General features: G+C 37.4%; 4 protein-coding genes across 4 annotated transcripts; 1 reads left to right on the forward strand and 3 right to left on the reverse strand.

The window, feature by feature from the left end:
* The first annotated feature begins 1,251 nt into the window (after nucleotides 1-1,251).
* LOC103469981 (uncharacterized) lies at nucleotides 1,252-6,783 on the forward strand. Its single transcript, XM_008418076.3, has 6 exons — nucleotides 1,252-1,415; nucleotides 2,879-3,052; nucleotides 3,183-3,411; nucleotides 3,505-3,672; nucleotides 4,962-5,073; nucleotides 6,475-6,783. Exons 1-5 carry the CDS (start codon nucleotides 1,379-1,381, stop codon nucleotides 5,053-5,055), a joined length of 702 nt encoding a protein of 233 aa, XP_008416298.1. The 5' UTR covers nucleotides 1,252-1,378; the 3' UTR covers nucleotides 5,056-5,073; nucleotides 6,475-6,783.
* Nucleotides 6,784-12,820: 6,037 nt separating this feature from the next.
* Nucleotides 12,821-17,326, reverse strand: LOC103469980 (granzyme A-like). Its single transcript, XM_008418075.3, has 5 exons — nucleotides 16,843-17,326; nucleotides 16,583-16,724; nucleotides 15,421-15,565; nucleotides 14,900-15,172; nucleotides 12,821-14,821 (listed from the first exon to the last, which is right to left on the reverse strand). The coding sequence occupies exons 1-5, from the start codon at nucleotides 16,904-16,906 to the stop codon at nucleotides 14,660-14,662; spliced, it is 786 nt and encodes a 261-aa protein (XP_008416297.2). The 5' UTR covers nucleotides 16,907-17,326; the 3' UTR covers nucleotides 12,821-14,659.
* Nucleotides 17,327-17,915: 589 nt separating this feature from the next.
* On the reverse strand, nucleotides 17,916-20,878 carry LOC103469979 (granzyme A-like). Its single transcript, XM_081611143.1, has 5 exons — nucleotides 20,866-20,878; nucleotides 20,485-20,725; nucleotides 18,975-19,119; nucleotides 18,345-18,626; nucleotides 17,916-18,265 (listed from the first exon to the last, which is right to left on the reverse strand). The coding sequence occupies exons 1-5, from the start codon at nucleotides 20,876-20,878 to the stop codon at nucleotides 18,092-18,094; spliced, it is 855 nt and encodes a 284-aa protein (XP_081467269.1). The 3' UTR covers nucleotides 17,916-18,091.
* A 968-nt stretch (nucleotides 20,879-21,846) lies between these two features.
* LOC103470643 (granzyme A-like) lies at nucleotides 21,847-24,974 on the reverse strand. Its single transcript, XM_017306637.2, has 5 exons — nucleotides 24,414-24,974; nucleotides 24,171-24,312; nucleotides 23,669-23,822; nucleotides 23,314-23,589; nucleotides 21,847-23,229 (listed from the first exon to the last, which is right to left on the reverse strand). The coding sequence occupies exons 1-5, from the start codon at nucleotides 24,460-24,462 to the stop codon at nucleotides 23,068-23,070; spliced, it is 783 nt and encodes a 260-aa protein (XP_017162126.1). The 5' UTR covers nucleotides 24,463-24,974; the 3' UTR covers nucleotides 21,847-23,067.
* Nucleotides 24,975-25,568: the final 594 nt, after the last annotated feature.

Below are 25,568 nucleotides of genomic sequence, written 5' to 3' on the forward strand. Positions count from 1 at the left end.
TTGTGCTTGATTTGTATGTTTCCTCATTACTGTTTGACTAATGTCTCCATCCCTTGATGAGTTTCTGGCTAAAATAGGATTTGCACTCTTAAAGACAGATTCCCTGATGCTTTTTGTCACACTTAAATGTTTCAAGTCATCAAACACACTTGAATTTCCTGCGTAAATACAAAAATAGAACCTCCTGACAACATAAAATAGACTAAAAAAGTAACACATTATCACCTGATCTAAAGAAATTATTGAACCGATAAGAAACAAAGTCACTAACATTTATCAATCTGGAAAGGGGTACAACTCAGTTTTTATGGCTCCAACAAAACACAGCGATAATAATATGTGGAGAAAATATGGAATATGGAGAAGCGAGCCACCAAAATTACTCCTAAAGGGCATCAACATCTCATCCAGGGTCACACAAAAACGTCAGGTCAGTTTTGATGATTCAACAGAAGTAAAGAGAATCAAAATAAGCAGGAAAGTCCCAGGGTAAAAAAGCACAGATGACCAAAAAGAGTACAAAACGCTTTCTCATACTTGCCATAAACCAACTGGATGATCCCAAAGAGGTTCAAGAAAAAAACCTGATGACTGACCAGCGAATAGCGAAACTACTCTGGTGGTTTGCTTCCTGTTTCAAAAAAGAAAGATTTCTTAGGGTGACATTCTGTCAAAGTCCAGCTTTAAATCCATTTGAGGTTATATGACTTTCATAATGACAAAATCACCAACGTGACTGAAGTGAAACATTTCTGTAAAGCCAAGTGGACCAAAATTAGTTTTGGAAATTCTCTTGTTAAAATAACTTGTAATTTTAAAGCTGCTTTTTATGTCTATGTGTTACTTTTGTCTGGTTATATAATTCATTTGTTGATCTCAAACATTTTGGTGTGAAATCTCTTTTCATCACACTGTGACTACTCAACAGGAAGTACAATTAAGGCAGTTTAATGATTAGAGACATGTGGAAAGAAATTTACCAACATGGACCAATCCAGTAAAAACAGCCATTTCTGTATTCTAATGGTGACCAGAATAGAGCCAGAATACATCCATCTGTTTAATTAGTCCCGGCCTCATTCAGTCTAATTATTCCCAGTCCTATTTCAGGACATTTGGTGTAAAAATGTGCTACCAAGCACAAGTTGATCATTAAACACATGCGTTTCTTTTCGTGTCACACACACTCACACCCTTCTTTTCCCCCCGGAGTTTTGTGGCAGGCGTTGCTCTATAAAAGCTGCACCTAGTAGAAGCAAAGAGAGCAAACTCCATCTGCAAGCGACTTACATTCCAGCACTCACACACACACACACACACACAGTCAGACACAGATTAGTGCAGGACTGTCATACGCAACACACCGTCTTCCTGGGATATGAACACTCTCATCATCATTTCTCTGCTGTGCATCGGTAAGTCTGGACTTGTACTTTAATTCTGTGTGCCGGAAGTTAAATTGGTAATATGAAAGGAGCATGCGGGTGAGAGGAAAAATGTGAGTCTTCGAGTGATGACTTGTCAGGGAGGAATAGAGAATTTCAGGTATTTTAGGTAAAACAAAAAAAAAAAAAAGAGGTTTGTGAAATACACATCTGGGTCTAATTATGTCAACGTCCAACCAGAAACAACGTTTTAAGACGCATTATTCTTATTTATTAAATGTTGTTCCTCATAGAAAATGCTCATTTTTGAATACAGACTGATAAACAATTTTTTGCACTGCTCTCATTATTTTTTGTAGAGAACTATTCACTGTCATTTATATTCATTGATTATTGATGATATTTGAAAGGAGAGAACTATGTTATTTTGGTGATCATTGATTTTTTTTAGCTAAGTTCTCAAGACATAGTATTTACTGAAAAGGGCACATTTTATAATGTAAATACTTATAAGCAACAAGAGTCCTGTCTCCTTTTCACTTTGTCACAAGGGACTACAATTACGGTTGACAAAATAAGGAAAGCAAAACTCTATCAAGATTAAATTGGTGTTACTTTGTTCCAATTTCTACTTTGTCTTGTACAAATCAATTTGTATGACACCAGTTTACCACAAATATCAAGAAAATCAGGTCCCATTTTGAATTCAGTTCAGACAAAATTCAATTCAAATCTAGAAATGATATAGTGAGACTCAAAACCAGTTCAGTTGATCAACAAAAAAAAATACCAGCTGGTAATAAGTGAACTATTTATGTAAGCTTATTGTGTTGATGACCCACTGACACTGAAAAAAATACTGAGCAAGCATGTGGGGACAGTAGAAAGGAAACATTGCAGTCTGAACTGCAATCTACTGTGGTAGGAAAGGCGATTAGAAATAATAAAAAAGATACATGTACAATAAAAAACAACAAAGAAAACAAAAGTCTCGTCTAAGGAACAGAAAAAAAAGAAGAGCGCACAAAGTTAATAACAACAAAGCTATCAGTTTCTCCATGTTGTAATGGGACACAGCTAAACAAAGACGCACTGGGCCAGGAGGACTTTCTATTGACAAAAAATGAGAGTGAACAAAAGTAATTACAGCAACTCTTCTCTCTATCGGTCATTCTTTTATTAGACACAGAAATAATGACAGCAATTGCTTCTTCTGTTAGACAAGTGAAGAGACATAGACATTGGGTCAGGGGTACTTTCTACAGAAGGAAAAAAACAGGAATTAAACAGCAGGAACAGTTAAATGTTGCATTTATTCTCTACATTTTGCAAAATTATTTTCTGGTTAAGTAGCTATGTTATGTTTCAGTTTTGTTGCTTGCTGTTTTTAGGGTTCAGGGTCTTGAAAAATGAAAAACATCTGACGACGTTTCTTAATATCTTTTTACTTCTGTCTTTGATCTAACCCTGTGTGCCTTTCTGTGGCTTTGCAGTCGTCTGCAGCGCTCTGGGTGCTCAGGGATCTGAGGACACATACTCAGGTGAAATAGCCAGAGTGACAGCCAGTTCAGCCTATGGGGAGCTCCACCATCAGCCACAGAATGACGACGATGAGCTGGGAACAGAAGAACCGTCAGGACAAGACCACAGATACATGATCGACCATGGTACGAAACAATAAATCGGTGTCTTTCTTTGAATGTCGCTGATCGATTTTTACTGGCTTTTCCATTAGCAATTTGAGTAAAACTTGATAAATGTCCAACTTTACAATTTCCTTACTGTTTCCCTTCACAGAGGCTCACGCTGATAAAGACGAGAGGAGGAAGAGGAAGGGCAAAGGCAAGAGGAAGAACAGGCAAAGGAGCAAAGTCACCACTCCGTTCAACCCGCAGCACACCAACATCACAAGGGGGCACAGATCCACTCTCACCTCAACTCAGGACCCCTGCACCTCAACCCACTTGGGCTTCTGCATTCATGGCTACTGCAAATACATAGAGGGACTGAAAGAGCCGGTGTGCATGTGAGTAAAGCTCAAATCAAGTTTTAGATGAATAATCGTCACAACAAGGATTCAAAAGCATGCATTGGCTGATTGGTTGTCTCTGTTCTGCAGCTGCATGAAGGGCTACGATGGAGAGCGCTGCGGCATCCAAACTTTGGGGTCATTCATACCCCCCACTCAGAGCTACAGTACGGATCTGGTGCAGACGGTTCTCGTGGTCATTGCAGTCGTCCTGTCGGTCATCAGCTGCTGTGCCATCCTGCTCATGACCTGTGCTCAGTAAGTCTGAACAAATCCCACTTGGACAAATGACACATTTGGATGCAGCACCCAGAGTTCAGTGTATGGTCATTTACGCAAGAGTATAGTTAGAAAACTAGTGCTTGACCCTGGGGTGTGCAAATCTGTTCATTTCCTTGTAAAAAAAAAAAGTTGATGGTGATTTAAAGTTTAATGCAAACAAAGAGTGATAAGAAATGAGTCCAAAAGTGTTTGCTTACTCAGTTTATATGAAAAGGTTGGGGATTTAAAAGTTAAAAGTGTGTTACAATATATCGGAGAAAAAATGCAATAGGGTTGTAAAATTACCATCTTTTGATTGTGAAAACTTTCTCAATAATATAAACTCTTCATTCAATAAAAACAAAGGGCAGCAAAAAAAAAAAGTTTAATTCACTATTAACCTGTGAAGCCATATTGTTGATTTATCAAGCAAATCAGACACATTCATATTTGTTTTCATTTTTTGCTGATGCTTGATCATTTACTTAAAGATTTCCAGTCAATACGTAAAACTAGACCTGATAACATCATGATTACCATTATTGGCTTCTGCAATTATTTGAAATAATTTTTCACAAAACCTAACTCTTGACTGACACCGGCATGGAACAAAAAGAAAGAAAAAAAAAAACTCTTTGCTCCCTCGAAACTATAATAGGGGAAGATTACTGACTACCATCCACACCCATGAATCCCAGCATAACACACATTACAATTCAGATATTCTGCCCAGAAACACTTCCTGGCGTATTAACATAGTGCCGAATGAAAACGCACTCTAACACACCCAAACACACCCACTCAGTGCAGGGATTGCTCACCAACCTTCAAGGATGGACTTTTCCAGCTTCTGTGACTTGTAGTGAAATCTATCATTTCACCATAAATTAATGTCATAGCAACTATTAGTCATGCTGAAATGCAGATTAACTGTGTGCTTAGTGTCAGTTTGTGTCAGGTCCTAGAGTTCTTATCAATATTCAACCCAGTAAAAAGGATCTAATGAATGCTGGGCTGGCTGCACTTCGGGATATTACACAACAGAGCAGTAAATACTTTACAAGAAAATGATTAACTTTCTTAGATAGGATTCAAAGAGAAAGCAGAACGTATTTCTGAGAAACAAGTTTCATTTTGGATCAGAACACCTGAAAAGAAATATCGGTTTGGGGTCAAAGACATGTAGCCTGCATCTCAGAACACCTGACATCTGCATTTTTATTTATTTTTTTACCTTCACAACACCTACAATATTTTTCTATGTTAATTTTGAATATCATTTGCAGTTACAGGTCACATAAAAACTTCCTAGCCTCCTATCTTGGATCTGGGTCAGAGCAGGAGAAACTCCAGAAACCCGCAGGTGACGTTGTGGTGTGAGGGCATCAAGTTACAAAGGTGGGTGGTACTCCGGTTTTGTCCTACTTGTGTGCTGCAGCTTTTGGGAATTTTATTTGATAGCAGTGAATTGTTGATTTTAAGTAGATGATGCATCATTAATTCTTTTTTTTTTTTTACAAGTTACAACCTTAGAAGTGTAGCATAGATTTTTATGCTGTTCTATTTATTGTGATGCCCCTAAATAAAATCCAATGGAACCAGTTGCTTTCAGAAAGTAGCTTGTCCATCTGTGGGTGATTTAATCTCAGTCTAACTAGGTGCCAGGTGATTTAACAGCTTCAACACATATTAAATATAATGAATTCTTCATCAGCCGACTGAGCGACGGCTATTAAGGAGAAGCAAAAGAATGGGAAAAACATTTCAGTCTCTAAATGTGCAAAACAAAGAAATACCACCAAAAATCTTGCATGTGTAACTGTGGTGAAATCGAGAATCAACAAAGTATTGAATTAAATAAATTGTGCATGATTTTCTGTTCATATGACAATTGTTCAGTACACTGTTGGATTATCACAAAACATCCATGACAATATATTGAAGTTTGTGGCTGTAATGAGTGAAAATGTAGAAACATATCTTACAGTAAATTATAAAAAGATATGTAATCAAAAAGGTTTTTTTAAGCTTAAAATTCTGCTCATGTTATCCTAGCTAGCTGTTAAGATGCCCTATTTGATTTTGCTACCATGTGTTTGACTGCATAGTCACTAAATCAAATTCTAAGAATAACTGAAAGGGATGTAGGGATGTATTTAAAAATAAAACCAGACCTTTACCAAACTCATCCTGTCCAATTGACTTGGGCAACTTGGCAGCGCTGGATGAAGAGTATGTAATCACGCCATCCTGTTTTTGCTCTCGTCTATGTTCCTCTGATCTATCCACTTCAAAGCTATCTTAGTCTGTCTAACCTCTTCTCACGTGACCCTTAAGCCAAACAGGAAGGAGTGGTGGCAGGGAGAACCCTTACACTGTTGTTGTTGTTGTGAAATGCAGCCTGCTGCATGATGCAAAGAGGCATCCCCACTGGGGGAATTAGTCCGCATTAGCATGGGGCGTCTCAGCCTGCGCCGTCTATGCAATGCATTCCAGCGTAAAGGGAAACCACAAATCAGAGCGTGCAAATTCACCCATGTGTCCCAACAATAGCACTACTGACACACTTATTGTGCATGTGCACGTTTTGCACACCCAAACAGATCTTGCAAGCAATGAATCCACACTGGCACAAAGACTTCACTTTACTTTGTGATAAATGCTGCAAAAATGAACAGGAAACTAACTTTTTTAGGGTTAGTTGTGTCTTTAGTAAAATGTCAAACAGTAATATTGGCATAGTTTTTGACCAAAACAGTTTCTACATATTTCTTTAATGTCTTATTCCTTTTTCCACAGGCAATGAAATAAGAAGAGGAGTCCAATGACTGGGAGGGTCGCAGATGTGCAAAATGCAAAACTATGTAGAATTTAATTTATTTAGCTTGAATATTTATTGCTTACAACCTAAAATGTGTGTGTGTTGTATTATTATAATTACAATGTCATGTGTGAGCGAATGCTGAGCATTCAGCCTTTTATTATTTTGTAGTTTGGTTTTATTTATTACACTGCATTTGTTATAGGTCAAAAATTCTCTCAAAATGTAACTGCAGTATCTCTCGAAAAGTGCTAGAATTAGATTTCGAATAAAGTATCTCAAAGTTACATCAAAGTGTTTCATTGTCCATGTTTTCTATCTGTATGCTGTGTTTATTCGTGTTTCTGGAAGCACATGTCTCATCACGAAAACAGTCTTGAAGTTAAATGTTCAGAAGATAAAAATAACCCTGAGGAAGGTTCTCAGAAAAGCCACCTCTGAGTAATTCTGATAAACACCAGTGACCTCACATCTAAAGAATGACAAAACAAGCTGCATCTTATTCAGAAAAAAGACGAAGAAAAAGAAGTCTGTCTTTTGAAAAATGTTTTTTGAAAGATTCCCAAATTTTGTGTAAAATAAATACAACCTACTGTTTTCTGGGAGAGCAAAGTAAATTAGGAATAAATGTTTTCTAGCTAATTGATGGGTTTTGTTGGGATACATACATATCAGAGTATCATATGCAAATTACTTAGCATTTATCCAGTTAAGCTGTTTGAGCCGGAAAAGGGTCGAGTGCCTTCTCCGGGTCAGGGGGATCGTCCTGCCTCAAGTGGAGGAGTTTAAGTATCTGGGGATCTTGTTTACGAATGAGGGAATAAGGGAGCGGGAGATCGACAGGCGGATTGGGGCAGCGTCTGCCGTGAAGTGGGCGTTGTACCGGTCCGTCGTGGTGAAGAGAGAGCTGAGCCAAAAAGCGAAGCTCTCGATTTACCGGTCGATCTACGTTCCCACCCTCATCTATGGTCATGAGCTTTGGGTCATGACCGAAAGAACGAGATCACGGGTACAAGCGGCCGAAATGGGTTTCCTCCGCAGGGTGGCTGGGCTCTCCCTTAGAGATAGGGTGAGAAGCTCGGTCATCCGGGAGGGACTCAGAGTAGAGCCGCTGCTCCTCCACGTCGAGAGGAGCCAGTTGAGGTGGCTCGGGCATCTGGTCAGGATGCCTCCTGGACGCCTCCCTGGTGAGGTGTTCCGGGCACGTCCCACCCGGAGGAGGCCTCGGGGAAGACCCAGGACACGCTGGAGGGATTATGTCTCTCGGCTGGCCTGGGAACGCCTTGGGGTTCCCCAAGAGGAGCTGGAAGAAGTGGCTGGGGAGAGGGAAGTCTGGGCCTCCCTTCTGAAGCTGCTGCCCCCGCGACCCGACCCCGGATAAGCGGAAGAAAATGGATGGATGGATGGATGGATGGATGGATGGATGGATGGATGGATGGATGGATGGATGGATGGATGGATGGATGGATGGATGGATGGATGGATGGATGGATGGATGGATGGATGTATGGATGTTTGATTTATATTACCTGTAATGGAATAAAACGCCTAAGAACACAGCTTTGTGGAACCCAATAAACTGCAATTGATCATAGAAATTGGCTCATTTACTGCAGAGTGACTTCATACATAACTTTTAATTTGCTCAAAAATCAAGAGTGTAATTTTCACTTAACAGTTTATACTATAACAGTTTGAAAGTTAATTGTAAATGGTTGATTTTTGTTACATTTTCCTACAAGTGTTGGCTCTATTTTCTACATTATTACTAGATTTAGGGTATTCAAATCCTTCACATAAATTTAAATTTGACCCAAATACAGTGTAATCAAATTAAGTTCATAATGCCAATTGTTAGAGCCTTACATGACACTGGCTCCGCCCCTATGCGGAAGTAGAGCAAACCTCAGACAAACAAACAGTGTTACAATGGCAGAAGTGGTGAAACTCAATGCTTTAGCCGAGACATTGAATCATTTTGCTTTATCAGCCAACACTGAGGCAAAGACAACAGGCAAGAAAATTCTCTGAAACGTCCTACTGTAAGGTTATTAGCTGGAAACAACTGAGAAATCAACGTTGAAGCCCAAGTTTTTCACAGTCAGAGGAAGAATGAGGGGCACAAAGTCTCAGTGGATGTGAGTGTGAAAGCTGTGTCGGACGCATTTGTGAGTAATAACTTAAATAATACGAACTTGTGAAAATCTGCCTCTAGGAAAATGCTTAAAAATAATTATTAACATAAAAGGGTGCTTAAATGTAAATACCGCAGTTACTGCAGCACTTTTTCACGCTGCCAGATCTACCACATAAAATCAAGCATAACTACCTTCACTTATTGGTCTTTGATGTGACTATCACACAGTGTCATCATGACAAAAAAATGGCATGCTTACTAGCAGTTACCTCTGTGCAGAGGAACATGTCGTAGTTGTGTTGATTAGGTAGACTCCGTTTGGGTTTTGGAAATGCAATGAATTGTATTCCGCCCTCTACACGCTCTGGGTAACGGCTGTCGGAACTGCATGTTCCGCACTGACAACATTTGACAAGAATTTCCTATTATTTTCCTCGAATTCTCTAAGATTGCAGCAGGTTACCCTGGCAATGTTGACGGAACTACAAACAGAGTAAATGCAGCAGAAGATTACTCAGAAACACAGTCAAACTAATAAACAGCCACTATGTAGATCAAATTCAGTTGGTCATATTATGCTGACGTGGGTAATGGCTTTCTTTGGACTCTGCAGGTTTTCGGTTACCTTTGTTTCCTCTCACAACCTTTTAATGTTAGTTTGACTGACAAGTAGGAGTTTTTATGTTCCTGCTGGTTTGACGTCATAGTTTCTGTGTTGACCCTCTGATGAGCCTGAAACCTGTTCAAGGTCATTCTCATTTGCTGGCTGCTGGGGTGAAAGGGGAGGATGTGATGGTTTGTGAATTTATTTTTTCTGTTGGTGTTTTTCCTTCTTTTCCTTTTGTCCAGCTACTCAGGGACATTTTCCAGGTGCTTTATGAATGCGTCTTGGTTTCCATGCATCTTTGTTTGTAAAGAATGCTCTGGTTGTGCATTCTATTGGCATTTTCCTCCTTTCTGCCTTTACTTTAAAAACCTGCACCTCTTGTTCATTGTGTTAAGTGTTTTGGCTGTGTTTTGCACCAAGGTTATTTTCAAATTTGAGTGTCAGTTTGCCTCTTTAATTGGTATCCCATTATCTTACCCATGTGTTACCATGGGTTACACATCATTAATTCATGTCATACTAAAATTACAAACTGATGGTTGGATAACATGTCCCGGGTGTAACCCGTCCATTGACCTGTGGAGATAGACACTAGTTGTTTCCTGTATTTTCTTTAGTACTAGTCTTTAATATTTTATTTGATTAGATTTTGTATGTTGTTGAATTACTCCATGTAAATAGTTTATGTTAATTATTTTCCCTCAGTTGCTCAGTTTAGTTCATCATTGAACTGCATTATCTTGATCATACTCACCTGTGTGATGTTCTACTAATAACCTCCTCAGCAGTTAAAACCCAGTCAGTTTCTTTATCTCTCCATCTCCTTTTATTATCAATGCATTCCACCCTAGTTTTCCTGTGGTACTATTTTGTATCCATCTTGTAGTTCTTCATATTTGCATATTTATTTCTATAATAAACTTTCACAAAAATATGAGGCTAACACCTTCCTGTCTGGACTTGGCTTCCATTTCCTTCACACACCAATCTCAGCTGCAGAAAGTGAGGCCTCTAGTGCGATAGGTGTTCCAGGTTATTTTGTGACTGTCTATGCACTATTGGATTATAGCAGGCCGTCCGATAGTGGGAAGAGCCACTAATGTTCTATGTTTACTTTATTTGCAAATAACAGCTTTGGTTTCCTAGGTGTCGCGGCCTTCTAGTTTCTAAAAAACAATATTCCAACAAAGGCCGTGGGTGTTAACAGGTGGTCTGATTTGAACGCACTTCCGACTTAATTTGTTTGAAAAAATATATTCTTTATTGTATTGTAAAAAAATTAGCAACAAAATAATTACCAAAAATGTTCTACAACTTAGCCAAAAATGAAAGTAAACTTAATGTGACGTTTCAAGTACGAAAAAGTGAAAATGAAAAGTGGTCAAGAAATCAAAAAACCTCCCGTCCACACACCAAACATTTGCCAAACAATGCCTCCACCAAGCACCAGGTGTGTTTTTAATTACTCAAATTAATGGGAGGGTCTAACCAATTACCAACAAAATCTAATCAATTAAAATACACAAATTAACTACAGATTTTGGATCTACAATAACTTATATAAATTCTAACTTACCCGAAATAGAAAACTAAATTAGTAGAAATTACAATTTGCAAACTTTACATAAATGGCCACAACACTAGGATTGATAAATGTCAGTGACTTTGTTTAGATTGGAGCATGATTTGTTTCTTATTAGCACATTTTGGCCTATCTCATAATGTCAGACAGGTTCGATTTAGGTAGATTCTGGTTTCCAATCATGTCAATTATTGATTTAACAAATTACTTTTTCATGTTGGGCAGTGTTGGTTTGAATTGCATTTTTATTTTTTGCTAGACAAAGGAAATAATTTAAAACCAAATTTTTAGATTTCCTCATGTTATCTTTTCTAATATCAATATCCGATACCTGATTTATTTGTTATTAGCTCCTTGGTATGTATACTACTAAAGGTAGAAAATCAGTTGAGCCACTTCCATCTTCATTAGCATTTGGGATGCTTTTTTTCCCCTGCCTGTCTCTAAATTAGACTCTCCTCAAGAACACATGAGTTACGAAACAGATGGCTGTCTTATCATCTCATGGCTCAACCGGTGTCACACAGAATGAGCACTTTAAAGAGCCAATAAAGGCTGACGCACACACTCAAATACATCAACTTGCGGCTACCTTCATACAACAAAGTTTGACGCTGTGTTTGTGCTGCGTCACAGAGGAGGGAGAAAGCAAGGTGAGGCGAGGTGGGCATCAAACACGGGTGATGCAAATCCACGTAAACATTTACCCTGACATTGCGTGTGATGTGTGGGATTCCAGTTCCTGTGGTAGAAATGGCGAATGAAACATGCCAAAAAGTGCGCATGCATTCATCCGTCCCACAAAATCAGTTAATTTGGGTGTGGTGAGCTTTGGAGGTTTCGGTGACACTGAGGTGGGCCCGGGAGCTTTTGTGGGTTACTATGGAGACACTGTAAACACACAGGGACCTGGCTGGTCAGTGGTAATTCATGAGGAGCTCAAATAAAGGACACACAGGAATTTCATGGGTGCGGTAGTGTTTTTTTCCCCCCTCAACATGTTCAAAGGATAGAGCTTCTTGCCAGGAAAAGTTTTCTTTTGCTTTTATCTCTAATTTACTTCACAGACTGTAACGTTTGTAAGTTTGTAACGTTATTTTGGTTACTTTGCAAGAGCAGAAGCAATTTCTCCAAAAATATTATTTTTGTTCCTTTGAACTTTGTCTGCCTTTTCCACTTATCAATTTGGCATCAGATCACCTTCATTTAAAAACACGACTTATTTAAAACTAAAGTCATGATGTTTTAGAAAGCCTGCAAATCCACTGTTCAGGAGCACCTTAAAGACTACAAAAGGTTTTCCCAATGATAGCAAGAAATCAAGATATTATAATAACTCGGCTACCAACTCCAGTCATACTGTATATAATCTGCAGGTCAGATTTCTCTGAAGAGAAAAATGTTAAAGATTATGGTAAATTCTAACAGAATTGAACCAAGTTACAAACATTTATTCAAAAACAAAAGAATACTTTACTTTGAACAGACTTTGTTTTGGGGAGTAAAACTTACTTTTTGAGTTCTAATTATATGTAACACTTATAAAAGTTCCTGAATTACGTGCTGCCTCAAGTTTTCACAATAATTTAAATGAGTCACCTGTTCATGGAGGACTACACTCTACCGGTAAAAGAGCACCATCTAGTGTCTGGTAAGAAAACTGTCAGTTTCACTACGGTCCAACTTCACATTTCAGGATTTTTGTGTTGCTTGTTTTATGAACGCCATTATTTAAATAGAGAAGGAACATGAGAATGTGCATTCATTTTTCTTGAACTAATCCCTGGTATTTTTCACATTTTAATTGAAAGAGTCCAAATTCATCATCTTTTTTTTTTTAATAAAACGTTTATTTTGCATCTGGCATGAAAGCCTTCTGTTTTATCCCATCTTTTTCTCATAATTTTGGATGCTCCATTTACTTTGGCATTTTGAGACAACGTTTAAAGGTAACATCACATTATTAAGAGACGCTAAGAAAATCAATTAAATGTGACAAAATGATTGTTTTCCTTGTGCTTTACTAGGTACTGTGAATCCTTTACTACACAAAAGACAGGATAATTTTTATATTTATGGATGGAGTAAAGCCATTACATGCTTTAGATCAATATGGGCATATATCAGACTAGTAATTTCTTTAATGTTTAAATCTGCCCTTCTAATGTGTTTTTATGTTGTGTTGCATTGTTTGATTTTATATTTGTGTTCGTGTAAAGTGTCTGAGTACTTAGACACCACAAATAAAATGTATTATTATTGGTATTTTTTTTTTTTGAGTTGACACCCACTTGCTTCAAATTATTGCATATTATTTCTCATGTGAAGGCATTGTGGACAACTCAGATAACCCTTGTCAATACACTTCATAAAAGCCAGTTAGTAGAGTCAGTGTGGTTCTTGAAGGTCAGACCTGTATGAATCACTCTGTTTAAATGGACCTGGAAAACATCTTCTCCCCATCTGTTTGTTAGCAAAATGAAATGTGAGACTTGATAATTGCTGGCAGATGCTCTTCGTCTTATTTGACTGAGGTATTTCACAAAGAAACACGGAGAACATGTTGGTCATTAGATGTACAAAGCAGGAGCGGACATGTCTAATTGCAGAAGAAGGTTGTTCTAGAAAGCTGCACATCAAACATTTTGGATCTTATTTCTAATATATAAAACAGTTACTGCTTTCTATAGATTCCAAATTACTACTTTGTCATGTGAACTGTGATGTATTTCTAAGATATCAAAGTGTTAAGTTCTGGTGGTTTCTAAAACCATGTAACAAATGTTCTTACAGAATCTGCTCTCAACCACAAAGAGCAGCAAGAAATGTCACTCAGACGTACGAGAACAACCACAAAAAAGAAACAACAATAGCACGTCCAACCACAGAGGACCAAGAACATCAGACAGATAAAAATAAAGAGGAAAATAAGCAAATGGCACGTCTACAGCAAGAGAGAGTCATGAGAAAGATAAAAACTTTCATCTGATTCTTTGATGAGATAAGCACGTACGTTTCATACCACATAGCAAAAATAATTCGCTTTCATATATAGATTGCTTCCTGGCAGTGTAAGTCATATATGACCTGCTCTTTATGCTTAAAGGAAGAGTAAAGTTCCTTCTTGAACAGCTGAAGTTTGCTTGTTTTTTAGAGGTTAATTTTAATTGTGAGATGTGTTAAAAGCATCAGCAAGTTTTTTACTTTACAAACTATTTTTCTACTCGTTGGAATTCCACTTTCTGCCCGGGTTAGAAAACGTTTGTTCTCACATGCATTCAAGTAATTGTTGCATTCCACAATTTAGACATCGACGATTTAAAACGGTTTCATATTTGAGGTTCTGTTCTTCAAGTTTGATGGAACTGAAATGTTTCTGACTGGAGTTTGCACGTGTTCCTTGTGTATTTTGAGGTGTTTCCCTCCCAACACCCGATTCAGCAAATGTGAATGACAAATGTATTCAAAGAAAAACTGATTGTATATTTTCTGCATGAGTCTGAAGTAAAATGTTTTCAGTTGTCTCTGAGGACTTGATGTGGTGAGACATCTGAAGAGCTTTATGAAAGGATTTTTTATTTTTTTTTTACCTTTCAGTGCTTTTCCTGTTTCTGAAAGTAGGCTGAGGAAGGTGTCTATTTTATACTTTTGCCCATTTAGTTACATTTTCCAACAAGAACTTCTTGTCCTTTAAACTTTTATTTACTGTAATGAGTCAAGACCGCACATGTTTTCAATTTGTATAAAATATTTAAAAGTCAAAAATAAGAGAAAATAAATAAATACGCAAGACAGAAAAGGGAATGTGAGAATTTAACAGTACAAAGTAGATATGAGTTATTCAGTTTTCGGTGTCTTCATTGCCTTCTTGATCCAGTTAAGATGCCGTTCTGACAGGAAAGAGTAAACTCCAGGTTTCTTTTTTACGCCACAAAGCTTCCCAAATGACGTGACTCCAACTAGAACGTTCTTGCACAGTATTGGTCCTCCCGAATCCCCCTGAGAGAGAGAGAGAAGAAACGTGTGGTGATTGTTTTCAGAATAAATCAACCTCTAACTAATAGAAACCTGTTTTACCTGACAGGTGTCGGCATTGTTTCGACCATCTGACCCAGCACAAAGCATGTTCTTGTTAATATACGGCTTCAGGTTGTAATAATCTGGAGAGTTGCACTTCTCTCTGTCGATTACTGTCACATTGACGGACATCAGGACGTCGGACATCTTGCCAACGTTGTTTGTTTTTCCCCATCCAGCCACCATGCAGACGGAGCCGCTTGCTGGGTCTTTTACAGCAGTTTGCAACTTAAGACTTTCAACCCATTTGGTTTTTTTTGCTGGCTTGTTAATCTGAAAAAAAAAGTGGCACAACAGATGCTGATGATTTGTAGTTAAAATATTTAAATTTAGAATATGTGATCTATTAAATGCAGTGGCTTGGACCATTTTAGTTTGCTCGAACAATCATTTTAGGCAAAAACGCTGGCACTAACAATTAAGAGCATAGTTTCCACCACAATAAATGTGACTTCCTGAATTTCTGATTTATAATTAGACATATGTGAAATATTTCTTTACTTAGCATGTTAAAGTCTCACCTTGATCAACATGAGGTCATTGAGTTTTTCATTGCCATCGTAGCAGGGATGGATGATGAGTTTTGACACACTTCGGACCTGCCTGAATTGTTTTTCATTTTCCTCTTCTTTGATAGAGTGCACCCCCAGCAGCACAGTCTTAACACTGCAAGAGCAGAAAAATACTGCATTATTCACAACAGGACAAAGTGAGTGCAATAAAAGTCTGGTTAAACAGCTTACGTGATTGAAAAATAACAATTGTTAGTATTAAATGGTGAAATAAAACACCAGAAATAGCATGTTTTAAGGAAATACATTCTAGGTGTTTCAAGAAGTTTCTTTTTATTGTCTAAGTCCATTGCAGCTTGACCACCCTTACGCACACAGCTCAATGGAGAGCTTCCTGATCTACTTTAGTCCGTGCAGAACATAATGTTGCTTTCTAAGTTTCTGTTCATTTCACCAGAATGCAAAGCCTACTTTTAACTTTTGCATGCCACTGATGTTTAATAATTAATTAGACCTTGGGGTGCATTTATTTTTCTCACGCAAAATCAGTCGCGGGATTGAAATGCTGAAATGATTCTCAGAAAAGCTCCCTTGTGGTTTCTGTGGTTTCTTTCAGTGACTTACTTCTGTTCCTTATGGCAAATAGCAGAAACGGTCATGTGCGTAGACTCGGTGTCTGAGATGACACGTGAGACATATTTAGCGTGCAGGATGCACTTTTGAAATGCATCATGACACCCCATGCATGACGAAGGAGCTGAATGTAATTTTTTATTTATTTTTTGGTCACTACATAAGCAAATGGAAGTTGTTTTAAAGAAGACATACAATATGTATGCTTGTAAAGCTTTTGGTTAAAAAATGACATCAGCTCTCTACTAGCTATTTGGTGCTTTCTTATTTTTAATCATTTGGGGGGGAAATCTGTTGATGCAACAAGGAAATGATGCTTCCAGTGACTCAGCATGCATACTCATTCTTGCTTTGCACAATGTACACAATCGGGGGCGGGGGGGATAAAAAAAATGCCTCCAAAGACAACAGCTTTTAATTCTTTAGAAAAGAAATATTAACAAAAACCACACAGAACAGGTCATTTGTTAACTAACTAGGTAATAAAATTGCTGGAATCTGCTAACTAAAATCAAATTATAAACATGATAGTTCCTACTCTTTGCAGTGTGCTGCCGTCAGGACCCATTTGGGATCGATTAATATTCCTCCACAGATCGGCACTTTAGACTTCAGCAGAGCCATATAGGGCAGCGAGTGGGGCTTCACTTCACTCCCATCAATAATCTCAGAACCATAACCTAACACAGGAAGATATCCAAATAACATTTTTCACAAAAAAGCAACAAAAGAACCATTCTAAAACAAAACATAACTGATATCTATGGCAATTACTGCATTTAAGAAGCTATTACTCACTTGAGTTGAAAGAAAATAAGAAGACACAGGAGATGAAAGCAGCGAAACCCCTCAGAGACAACATTTCCTCTTATTTCTGTCTTTGATCTGGTGATGATTGTGCCCCTGGAGACAATCACCCTGCCCTTTATGTGTTTTTCTCAAAGGATGTGGTCTGACCATGGAAATGCACGAGTCAGCGAAATGGATAAAATGATCTGCAGCACACCGTCAGTCTGAAGCCTGTGGTGAAATTTACCAGTACCGATCAGAACCAAGTTAGTCAGCGTGATGTGGGGTTTTAACATCATCAGAGTGTAGGTGAGTGCAGACGTGGGAACAAACTGCTAAGATCAGGAGGAGGGGTTTAAGGCTTTGCAACGCTCTCTTTTCAAAAATAAGGTACAGGAAGTTGCAAAGCCTGCATACATTTTGACCATTTGGAAGAGGGTCTGTTTATAAAGTCTAAATATTAAATTTGAACGTTTTTTTACTGTTGTGTTTGACATTCATTCTTTTTAAAATAGAAACCTCTTATATTACTTAATGTCTAATATAAGACATATACTATAGGTATATAGGTAAAAGAAATATTAACAAAAATCACACAGAACAGGTCATTTGTTAACTTACTAGGTAATAAAATTGCTGGAATCTGCTAACTAAAAGCAAATTATAAACATCATAGTTCCTACTCTTTGCAGTGTACTGCTGTCAGGACCCATTTGGCACCTATAGTATGTCTTATATTAGACATAAGAGGTTTAGGTATCATTTGAATATGGCATTAGCCACCATGTTGCAGGCATCCCAATTCAAATTATATATTTACCTCTTTCAGGTTTTTATTAAATGCCACAAAAAGTTGTATTTTCCAACAGCAGCCCACAACCACTATACTATTTATTCCATTGATTTTCTATGCCTGCTGTTATCCTTGCAGCATCATGGGGGAGGTAGTACCTGTCTGCAGCATGCAGCACCCATTGGGTGAGAGGCAGGGATACATGCTGAACAGTCCATCACAGAGACATACAGGTTCACACACATGCAAATGATATGCTGACATGACTACAACAAGAACACCAAAGATATATGGTTTTATTTTTTTTTATTTGGTTTTCATACACAGTTGTCATGACAGTAAAGCATCAGTCTATGATTTGTTTGGCTTTTATTTGTGATTTATCTATACGTATAATGCAAGTTGAATACAAAGGGAAGAATGAAAATAGAGGTTAGAGAAATGTAACTGCATCCGTCAGAAAAGTTATTCAGCTTCAGAGGTATTCATTGTGTTCTTGATCCAGTTGAGATGGACTTTTGATAGGAAAGTGTAAACTCCAGGCCTCTTCACTGATCCACAGGGCTCAGTCTTGGATCCCCCAAAAGATGTGACTCCAACTAGAACATTATTACAAAATATTGGTCCTCCTGAATCACCCTAAGAAAAAGAAGAAACACGTGAAAATCATTCTAAAGTAATAACAATGTTTTAAACTTTGGCTAAAAGGCTAATTTACCAGACAGGTGTCGGCATCACTTTTCTTCCCATCTGGCCCTGCACAGATCATTTCCATGGTAATATATGGGTCATTGTCATAATGTTCCGCAGAGTTGCACTTCTTTCTGTTAATCACAGTAACTTTAGCAGACATCAAAACATCTGACATAATTTTAATTTTGGTTTTGTTGGTTGCTCCCCATCCAGCCACCAGACAGACAGAGCCAGCTACTGGGTCTTTGACAACACTGCTCAGCTGGTGAACTTTGACCCATTCGGTTTCCTTCACGGGTTCATCCAACTGAATGGGGGGAAAATAGATCACAATAAACATGAAACTATAAGGTTAAAAGTTTAAATTGTTCACAAAATTATATAGTAGACACAATAAAGAAGCTTAAATCAATTGAACCAGATCTGATAGAGTTTGAATCTTAAACCTGGTTCAAGCTAATATTTTAGTTCATGAACTGAAAGATAAAATCATATGACTGAAGATCACTGGTTGAGTCAAGAAGCAAATATGCTTTGTTTTGTCAATGACCAAATCAAAACCAACTTTTAATTATGTTTTATAGTTTTCCTTGAGAGTATTTTTCCAAGACAAATCTACGCATAAACTTCCTCCTGTAGTAAAATGTTATCTTACCTTTAGCAACATGAGATCATTGACTTCTGTTTTTTTATTATATTTATTATGAGGCACACTTTTCTTCACCTTACGGACCTGCCGGTACATTTTTTCTTTTTTCCCTTTTTTGATGGAGTGCACCCCCAGTAACACAGTCTCAATGCTGAAAGAACAAAAGCACAGTATGGTGTTGGATTTATCAATCAATCAATCAATCAATCAATCAATCAATCAATCAATCAATCAATCAATCAATCAATCAATCAATCAATCAATCAATCAATCAATCAATCAAATTTTATTTGTATAGCACATTTCAGCAGCAAGGCATTTCAAAGTGCTTTACATAATTAAAATAAAAACAGCATGTGACATTGAATAAACAGTGAGATTTATGTAGTGCGTCCATAGTTATTACACTATAAAGGTTTCCTACTTTATTATTAGTGAATCAATCTACTGTGATTAATTTAAGTGAATTATGATAAATTTCACATTATTCATGATTCATTTATTGCACATTATCTTAAGAATGCTATAATCATGCAGCTTTTTTTTCTTGGAATAAGCCAGTAAGTTAAAAGCCTGTAAAGAGACCAGTAGATATTTTTATGATGTGAGTTGATTCACTGTGATTGTTATTTAATATGAAAGCTGCACCATAATTCATATTTCTATTTGGAAGAATTAATAAGAATGATGCACATTTTCCACAATAAAGTTTTGGTTATAATTTGACAAAATGCAAAAAGGACTAATGGTCGATACTAATATTTTATTACTTACTTGGAAAGTGAAACTTGATGTAAATGCTTCTCAGGGAACAACACTTCTAAAGTCATGTGGCTACAGTCAGAATAGTGATGAGTGATATCTGCACCTTATTGCATCAAAGATTGCTGTTTTCTGTTTTTGACAACTTACAATATGAACAAGTTAATTAAGGTCAAGTGATAATATAATTAATATTGTGCTAAAATGAAACATCACTATTCTGACCTTAGCCTGTTGAAATTTAGTGTCAAAACTTAATGTTCATTTAGAAAATGAAACCTGAAGTTCAAACACCAAAGCTTAACACCAGGTGATCATTTTCTGACTTAAAAATATGAGCCACATAGACTGTATGATACATGCAAGCCTGAAGGTACTTTATTTTGAATAACGCTGTCAAAAAATCTGGTTATGCAGTTTTTAGGTAAATCTGTTCTTTCTTAACCTTTTTTTTTCTGTGTGTAAAAGCAGCAACAAGAACTACATATATTTAAAGCAAGAAGAAAATGGCTTCCTTTTTCAAATTGTGGGTGCAGACCGTCAGTCTGCAACCAAAGGTGCACTGAGTTATGATCTCTAGTTGCACCCAAAGGTGCAGACTGACGGTTTGCCTTTACAGACCTAAGCATTATTTAAATTGATTGGGAGAGCAAAGCAGAGTCAGTTAATGTTGCAACAGATTTTGTTTTCTATTTCTAATGCTGCTTGAAAAGCAAACTAATTACATAACAAATTAAAGAGTTCCTGTTTTTACCTTTCACAGTGTGCAGCAGTCAGAACCCAGTTTGGATCAATTAATATTCCCCCACAGTGTGGTTTGTTTGACACCAGCAGAGCCATGTAGGGCAACGAGTGAGGCTCCACTTCTCTCCCATTGATAATTTCAGATCCATAACCTGACACAGAAAGCAAAAGGTTCAACACATCCCATAATAGTAAAGATTTGATATTAACTTTCTTCTCAAGTAAAATGGCAGCACTCAAGATATTACTCACTTGAGTTGATCATAAGGAAAAGGGCAATGATACCCCTCAGAGAGAACATTTTGTCTTGTCTCAGTCTTTGGTCTGGAGGTGAATGCGCCCCTCAGGATGCTGACCCTTTATCTGTGTTTCTCAAAGGATGTGGTCTGACCATGAAAATGCATGATTCAGCAAAACACACGTAGTGATCTGGTAAGCTGAAGTCTGTGGTAACACAAGATCGGAACCAAAAGGTCTTCAGAAGCTGTGAGGTTTTTATTTTTATTTCCTCAACATGCAGCTCAGAGTACAAACAGGTGAGAACAAAGTCATGAGCAGAAGAGATTTCAATATTCAAATTTCATGCACTGAGTTATGATCTTTAGTTGCAATTCAAGAATGGAAACATTTTGTGGCATTGAGAACATCTATATTATGTAGTGGATGTATGTGGTGGTTACCGTGGGAACGTCGGGGCAGAGCTTTTTGCTCCAGTTGGACGTTATTCTGAAAACTCAAATGGAAATTAAATAAAACTTTTTACTTAAAATCAGACAGGGGAACATGCATTCATTACACAATTGTATTAAAAAAAACAGTTCTGTTCAACACTTAAGGAAATAAATGTTTGAAATGTATCAGTCTGTATGTAATGAATGAATATACTATATACATTTTACTTCTTAAATGGAATTACTGATTTAAATAAACTTTTCCATGATATTCTAATTTTTTGACTACGACCTGTATGTGTCAATGTCCAGGCCCTACTTATCAGCTACACCAAACTAAACTGATATATATATGACCCAAACTTGCCACTTTCTGTGTAAAGTTGTTGTAAAGATGTAATAAAGATGGTTAACCTTTATTACTTTACTACTCTTAAGTGAGAACCTGGACTTTGCATTTTGGTTGCTGTTAGTATATGAATAGAAAACAGCCCACAGTAAATGTTTATAATAAAAAAGCATATTTGCAAGGTGTTTGTTTACAAATCTTTAATAGAAGTAGAGATGGAGGGGGCTATGTGGACATTTTTAGTCTTAGGCCAGATTGAGCTTTCCTGGGGTTCTATTTCTTATGAACCTGTAAAAAAATGAAGTGGTTCACTGTTTTATTTAAAAATCTTGGTAACACTTTATTTAAAGGGGTGTGCATAAGACTGACGTGACACTGTCATGAACATAAAGAAGTCTTTATGAATGTCTTACTGTTGTCATGAAGTGTCATTCGGTAAATAATGACACTTTTAATGCAAAGTTGCTCTAAAAGTTGCATTAAAAGTCAATTAAAAGTGCCAACTTTGCATGATTTTGTAAATTATGATAATTTAATGGGGCTGCACAGTGGCGCAGTTGGTAGAGCTGTTGCCTTGCAGCAACAAGGCTCTGGGTTCAATTCCCAGCCCCGGTCTTTCTGCATGGAGTTTGCATGTTCTCCCTGTGCAAAAGACGTGGTTTGACCATCGAAATGCATAATTGAGCAAAACACATGAAGTGTTCTGATGAACACTATCAATTTGAAATGTGTTTTGACATTTACCAGATCAGAACCAGTTTATTTTTTTTGTGCTAGAAGTCTTTCGTAAACAACAATCTAATAAGAAAGAGGGCTGAGAGAGAAGGAGTCAAGCCCAGGACAACTGCATCACAGGCAACAACCTCAACACATCGTTCATCTGCGCTGCCAACTGAGCCACTTAGTGCCTCAAGAACCAATGCTACTCAGCAGCTGTGAAGTGGAGATTTTCTTTGTTTATTTTTACCACTGTGGTGCAGCTCACATTTGAAGATCGGTGAGAACATAGAGCCAGAGGCAGAATAGACTTAAGTCTTCAAAATCAATGCAGAATAACTATTTGATAACAATGGGTACATTTTGTGGTAGTGTGAAAATCCTCCTCTAAATGTTTTTCTGATTACTCCTGATTAGCTCCACCTGGAAGCCACACCTGGCAGTCACACATTCAGAGGAGGAAAGAGGGAAATGACACACAAACATTTTATTTTTGCTTTTATTTTATTATCATAGCAAATATGGTCACAAATATACTTTAGCTTGAAAACAAACTTGGGCACACTTCTTCCTTAAACAAAAATTGTAAAAAATTTAAAAAAGTTCCTTTTTTGCTGCTGAAAAGGATCTACTCGGATTGTTAATGGCTAATCCGATAGTACAGAGCAAGAAAATAAATATTTTTCTCTTCATTTGTTTAAAGTGGTTTTCAGAAATAGCTCAAGTCTTGCTGTGAGAAGTAAAAACTCAGCGTTTTATTTGTTCATTTGGTGCTTGTACATACGCTTTTTGCTAACATAATGCAGGCTGAATTACAACAGTTTTAAACAATAAAACAGCAACTCAAGAACAACCTTTATTCATTTGCAGGAGTCTTCATTGTCTTGTTGATCCACTTCAGGTGATCTTCGGTAAGGAAAGCGTAGACTCCAGGCTTGTTTTTGATTCCACATTTGTAACCGAAAGACGCGACACCAACTACAGCTCCATTGCACAGTATTGGCCCTCCTGAATCTCCCTACACAGAGAAGAAATGAAAACCAGCATTTTACTGGAACAATAGCCTTTTATCTTTGTGTAAACTACCATTAGGATCTCTTACCTGACAAGTGTCACCTTTGATTTTACCACTGGCCCCAGCACATATCATGTTCTTAGTTATGTATGGATGAAGTTGGTAATATTTTTTTGAGTTGCATTTCATTCTGTCGATCACAGTCACATTGGCTGACATCAAAACATCTGACAAAGTAGCTCTGCCTTTTTTGGTTTGTCCCCATCCAGCCACCATACAGACTGAACCGGCTGCTGGCTCTTTGGCACGTTCATTCAGCTTTAGAGGTTTCACCCCTTGGGTTTGCTGCACTGCTTTGTCCAGCTGGAAAATAAAATATGACTGTTATATTATGTTATGAACAATGTCAGTACAGATAACTAATTTTGCAAAGTACGCTTACCTTGAGCAACATGAGATCGTTGTTTTTTTCTTTGCTATCATAGCAAGGATGAGGAATACTTCTTGATACCTTAAGGATCTGCCTGAACTGCTGTTCATTCTTCTTCTCCTTGATGGAGTGCACCCCCAGCAACACAGTCTTAATAGTCTTAATACTGAGACAGCAACAACATATTACATAGTAAATGGGTCTGGAGCAAGAAACATTACATTTAAGCATGTGTGGTAAATAGCAGGGCAATTTTGGAAATAAAGAGGTTAGTAAAATTGCAGGCCATAATATTATTGTATTTGTTATGATCATAATCAAGTCAAAATTAAAAATGATTGGAGGTTTTAGTCACCACCATCCAATAAAAAAAAAAAAACTGGCAGTAGTGACACAAACACACTTTAGGTATAAAACACAGAAGTTGAAAATATATTGCTTTGAAATACCGTTTTGTGATTGGCACAGTGCACAACAAAGCAAACTAAATGCATAAAAGAGTTCCTGTTTTTACCTTTCACAGTGTGCAGCAGTCAGAACCCAGTTCGGATCAATTAATATTCCCCCACAGACTGGTTCGCTTGACTCCAGCAGAGCCATGTAGGGCAACGAGTGAGGCTTCACTTCTTTCCCATTGATAATCTCAGATCCGTAACCTGACACAGAAAGCAAAAAGGTACAATACATCCCATAATAGTAAAGATTTGATATTAACTTTCTTCTCAAGTAAAATGGCAGCACTTAAGATATTACTCACTTGAGTTGATCATAAGGAAAAGGGCAATGATACCCCTGAGAGAGAACATTTTGTCTTGTCTCAGTCTTTGGTCTGGAGGTGAATGCGCCCATCAGGATGCTGACCCTTTATCTGTGTTTCTCAAAGGATGTGGTCTGACCATGGAAATGCATGATTCAGCAAAACACACGTAGTGATCCGGTAAGCTGAAGTCTGTGGTAACACTAGATTAGAACCAAAAGGTCTTCAGCAGCTGTGAGGTTTTTATTTTTATTTTTATTTCTTCAACATGCAGCTCAGAGTACAAACAGGTGAGAACACATTCATGAGCAGAGGAGACTTCAATATTCAAATTTCATGCACTGACTTATGATCTCTAGTTGCAATTCAAGAATGGAAACATTTTGTGGCATTGAGAACATCTATATTATGTAGTGAATGCAGGTGGTGGTTACCGTGGGAATGTCGGGGCAAAGCTTTTTGCACCAGCAAACCCTACACTCAGTAACCAAGGCCTCCCTCCAGTTGGATGTTGTTCTGCAAACTCAAATGGAAATGAAAATGAAATAAAACTTTTAATTTAAAATCAGACATGGGACCATGCATTTGTTCCGTTTTTTTTGTTTGTTATTTTTTTTGGCATGAAAATGTACACCTTTCTTCTATTGAGGCCAACATTTGAGACTCATAAAATAATTAGTTATTTTGGTTCCATTTAAATATTGCTTGTTTGAGTTATTCCTGAGCATGTACAAAATAATTCTTGCATTATTAATCTGTAAAATAGCGTACCATGATTATTGTCAACAAGGTATTTTTACAAAACCTATAAGGTCAGAGGTGACACAGAATGACACATTTTTGAAATGAGTCATTCTGTGGTATTGTTCTCATTCAGTCAGTGTTTTACCTACAGATATAATTGATCTTCATATTTATTCACAGTTCAGCATGTGCAAAATTTTTTGTGTAACATGTATTTTGTTGTCAGTTTATTGACATTTCACAGTTTTATACAGTAAGAATGTTCACTTAGTTTTCATCTAGTGGCAGAATTAGGTATTACATTTCAGAGTCTGCCATAGTTTGATGATCTCACAGAGAGGAGACAATGCAGGAGATAGGAAGTATGGGGATTTTCTCAGTAACATCGCAACTTCTTTAAGTTTGAGCTGG

Source organism: Poecilia reticulata, chromosome 9, assembly GCF_904066995.2.
Source record: "Poecilia reticulata chromosome 9, P_reticulata-male-v2, whole genome shotgun sequence".
Classification (NCBI taxonomy): Eukaryota; Metazoa; Chordata; class Actinopteri; order Cyprinodontiformes; family Poeciliidae; genus Poecilia; species Poecilia reticulata.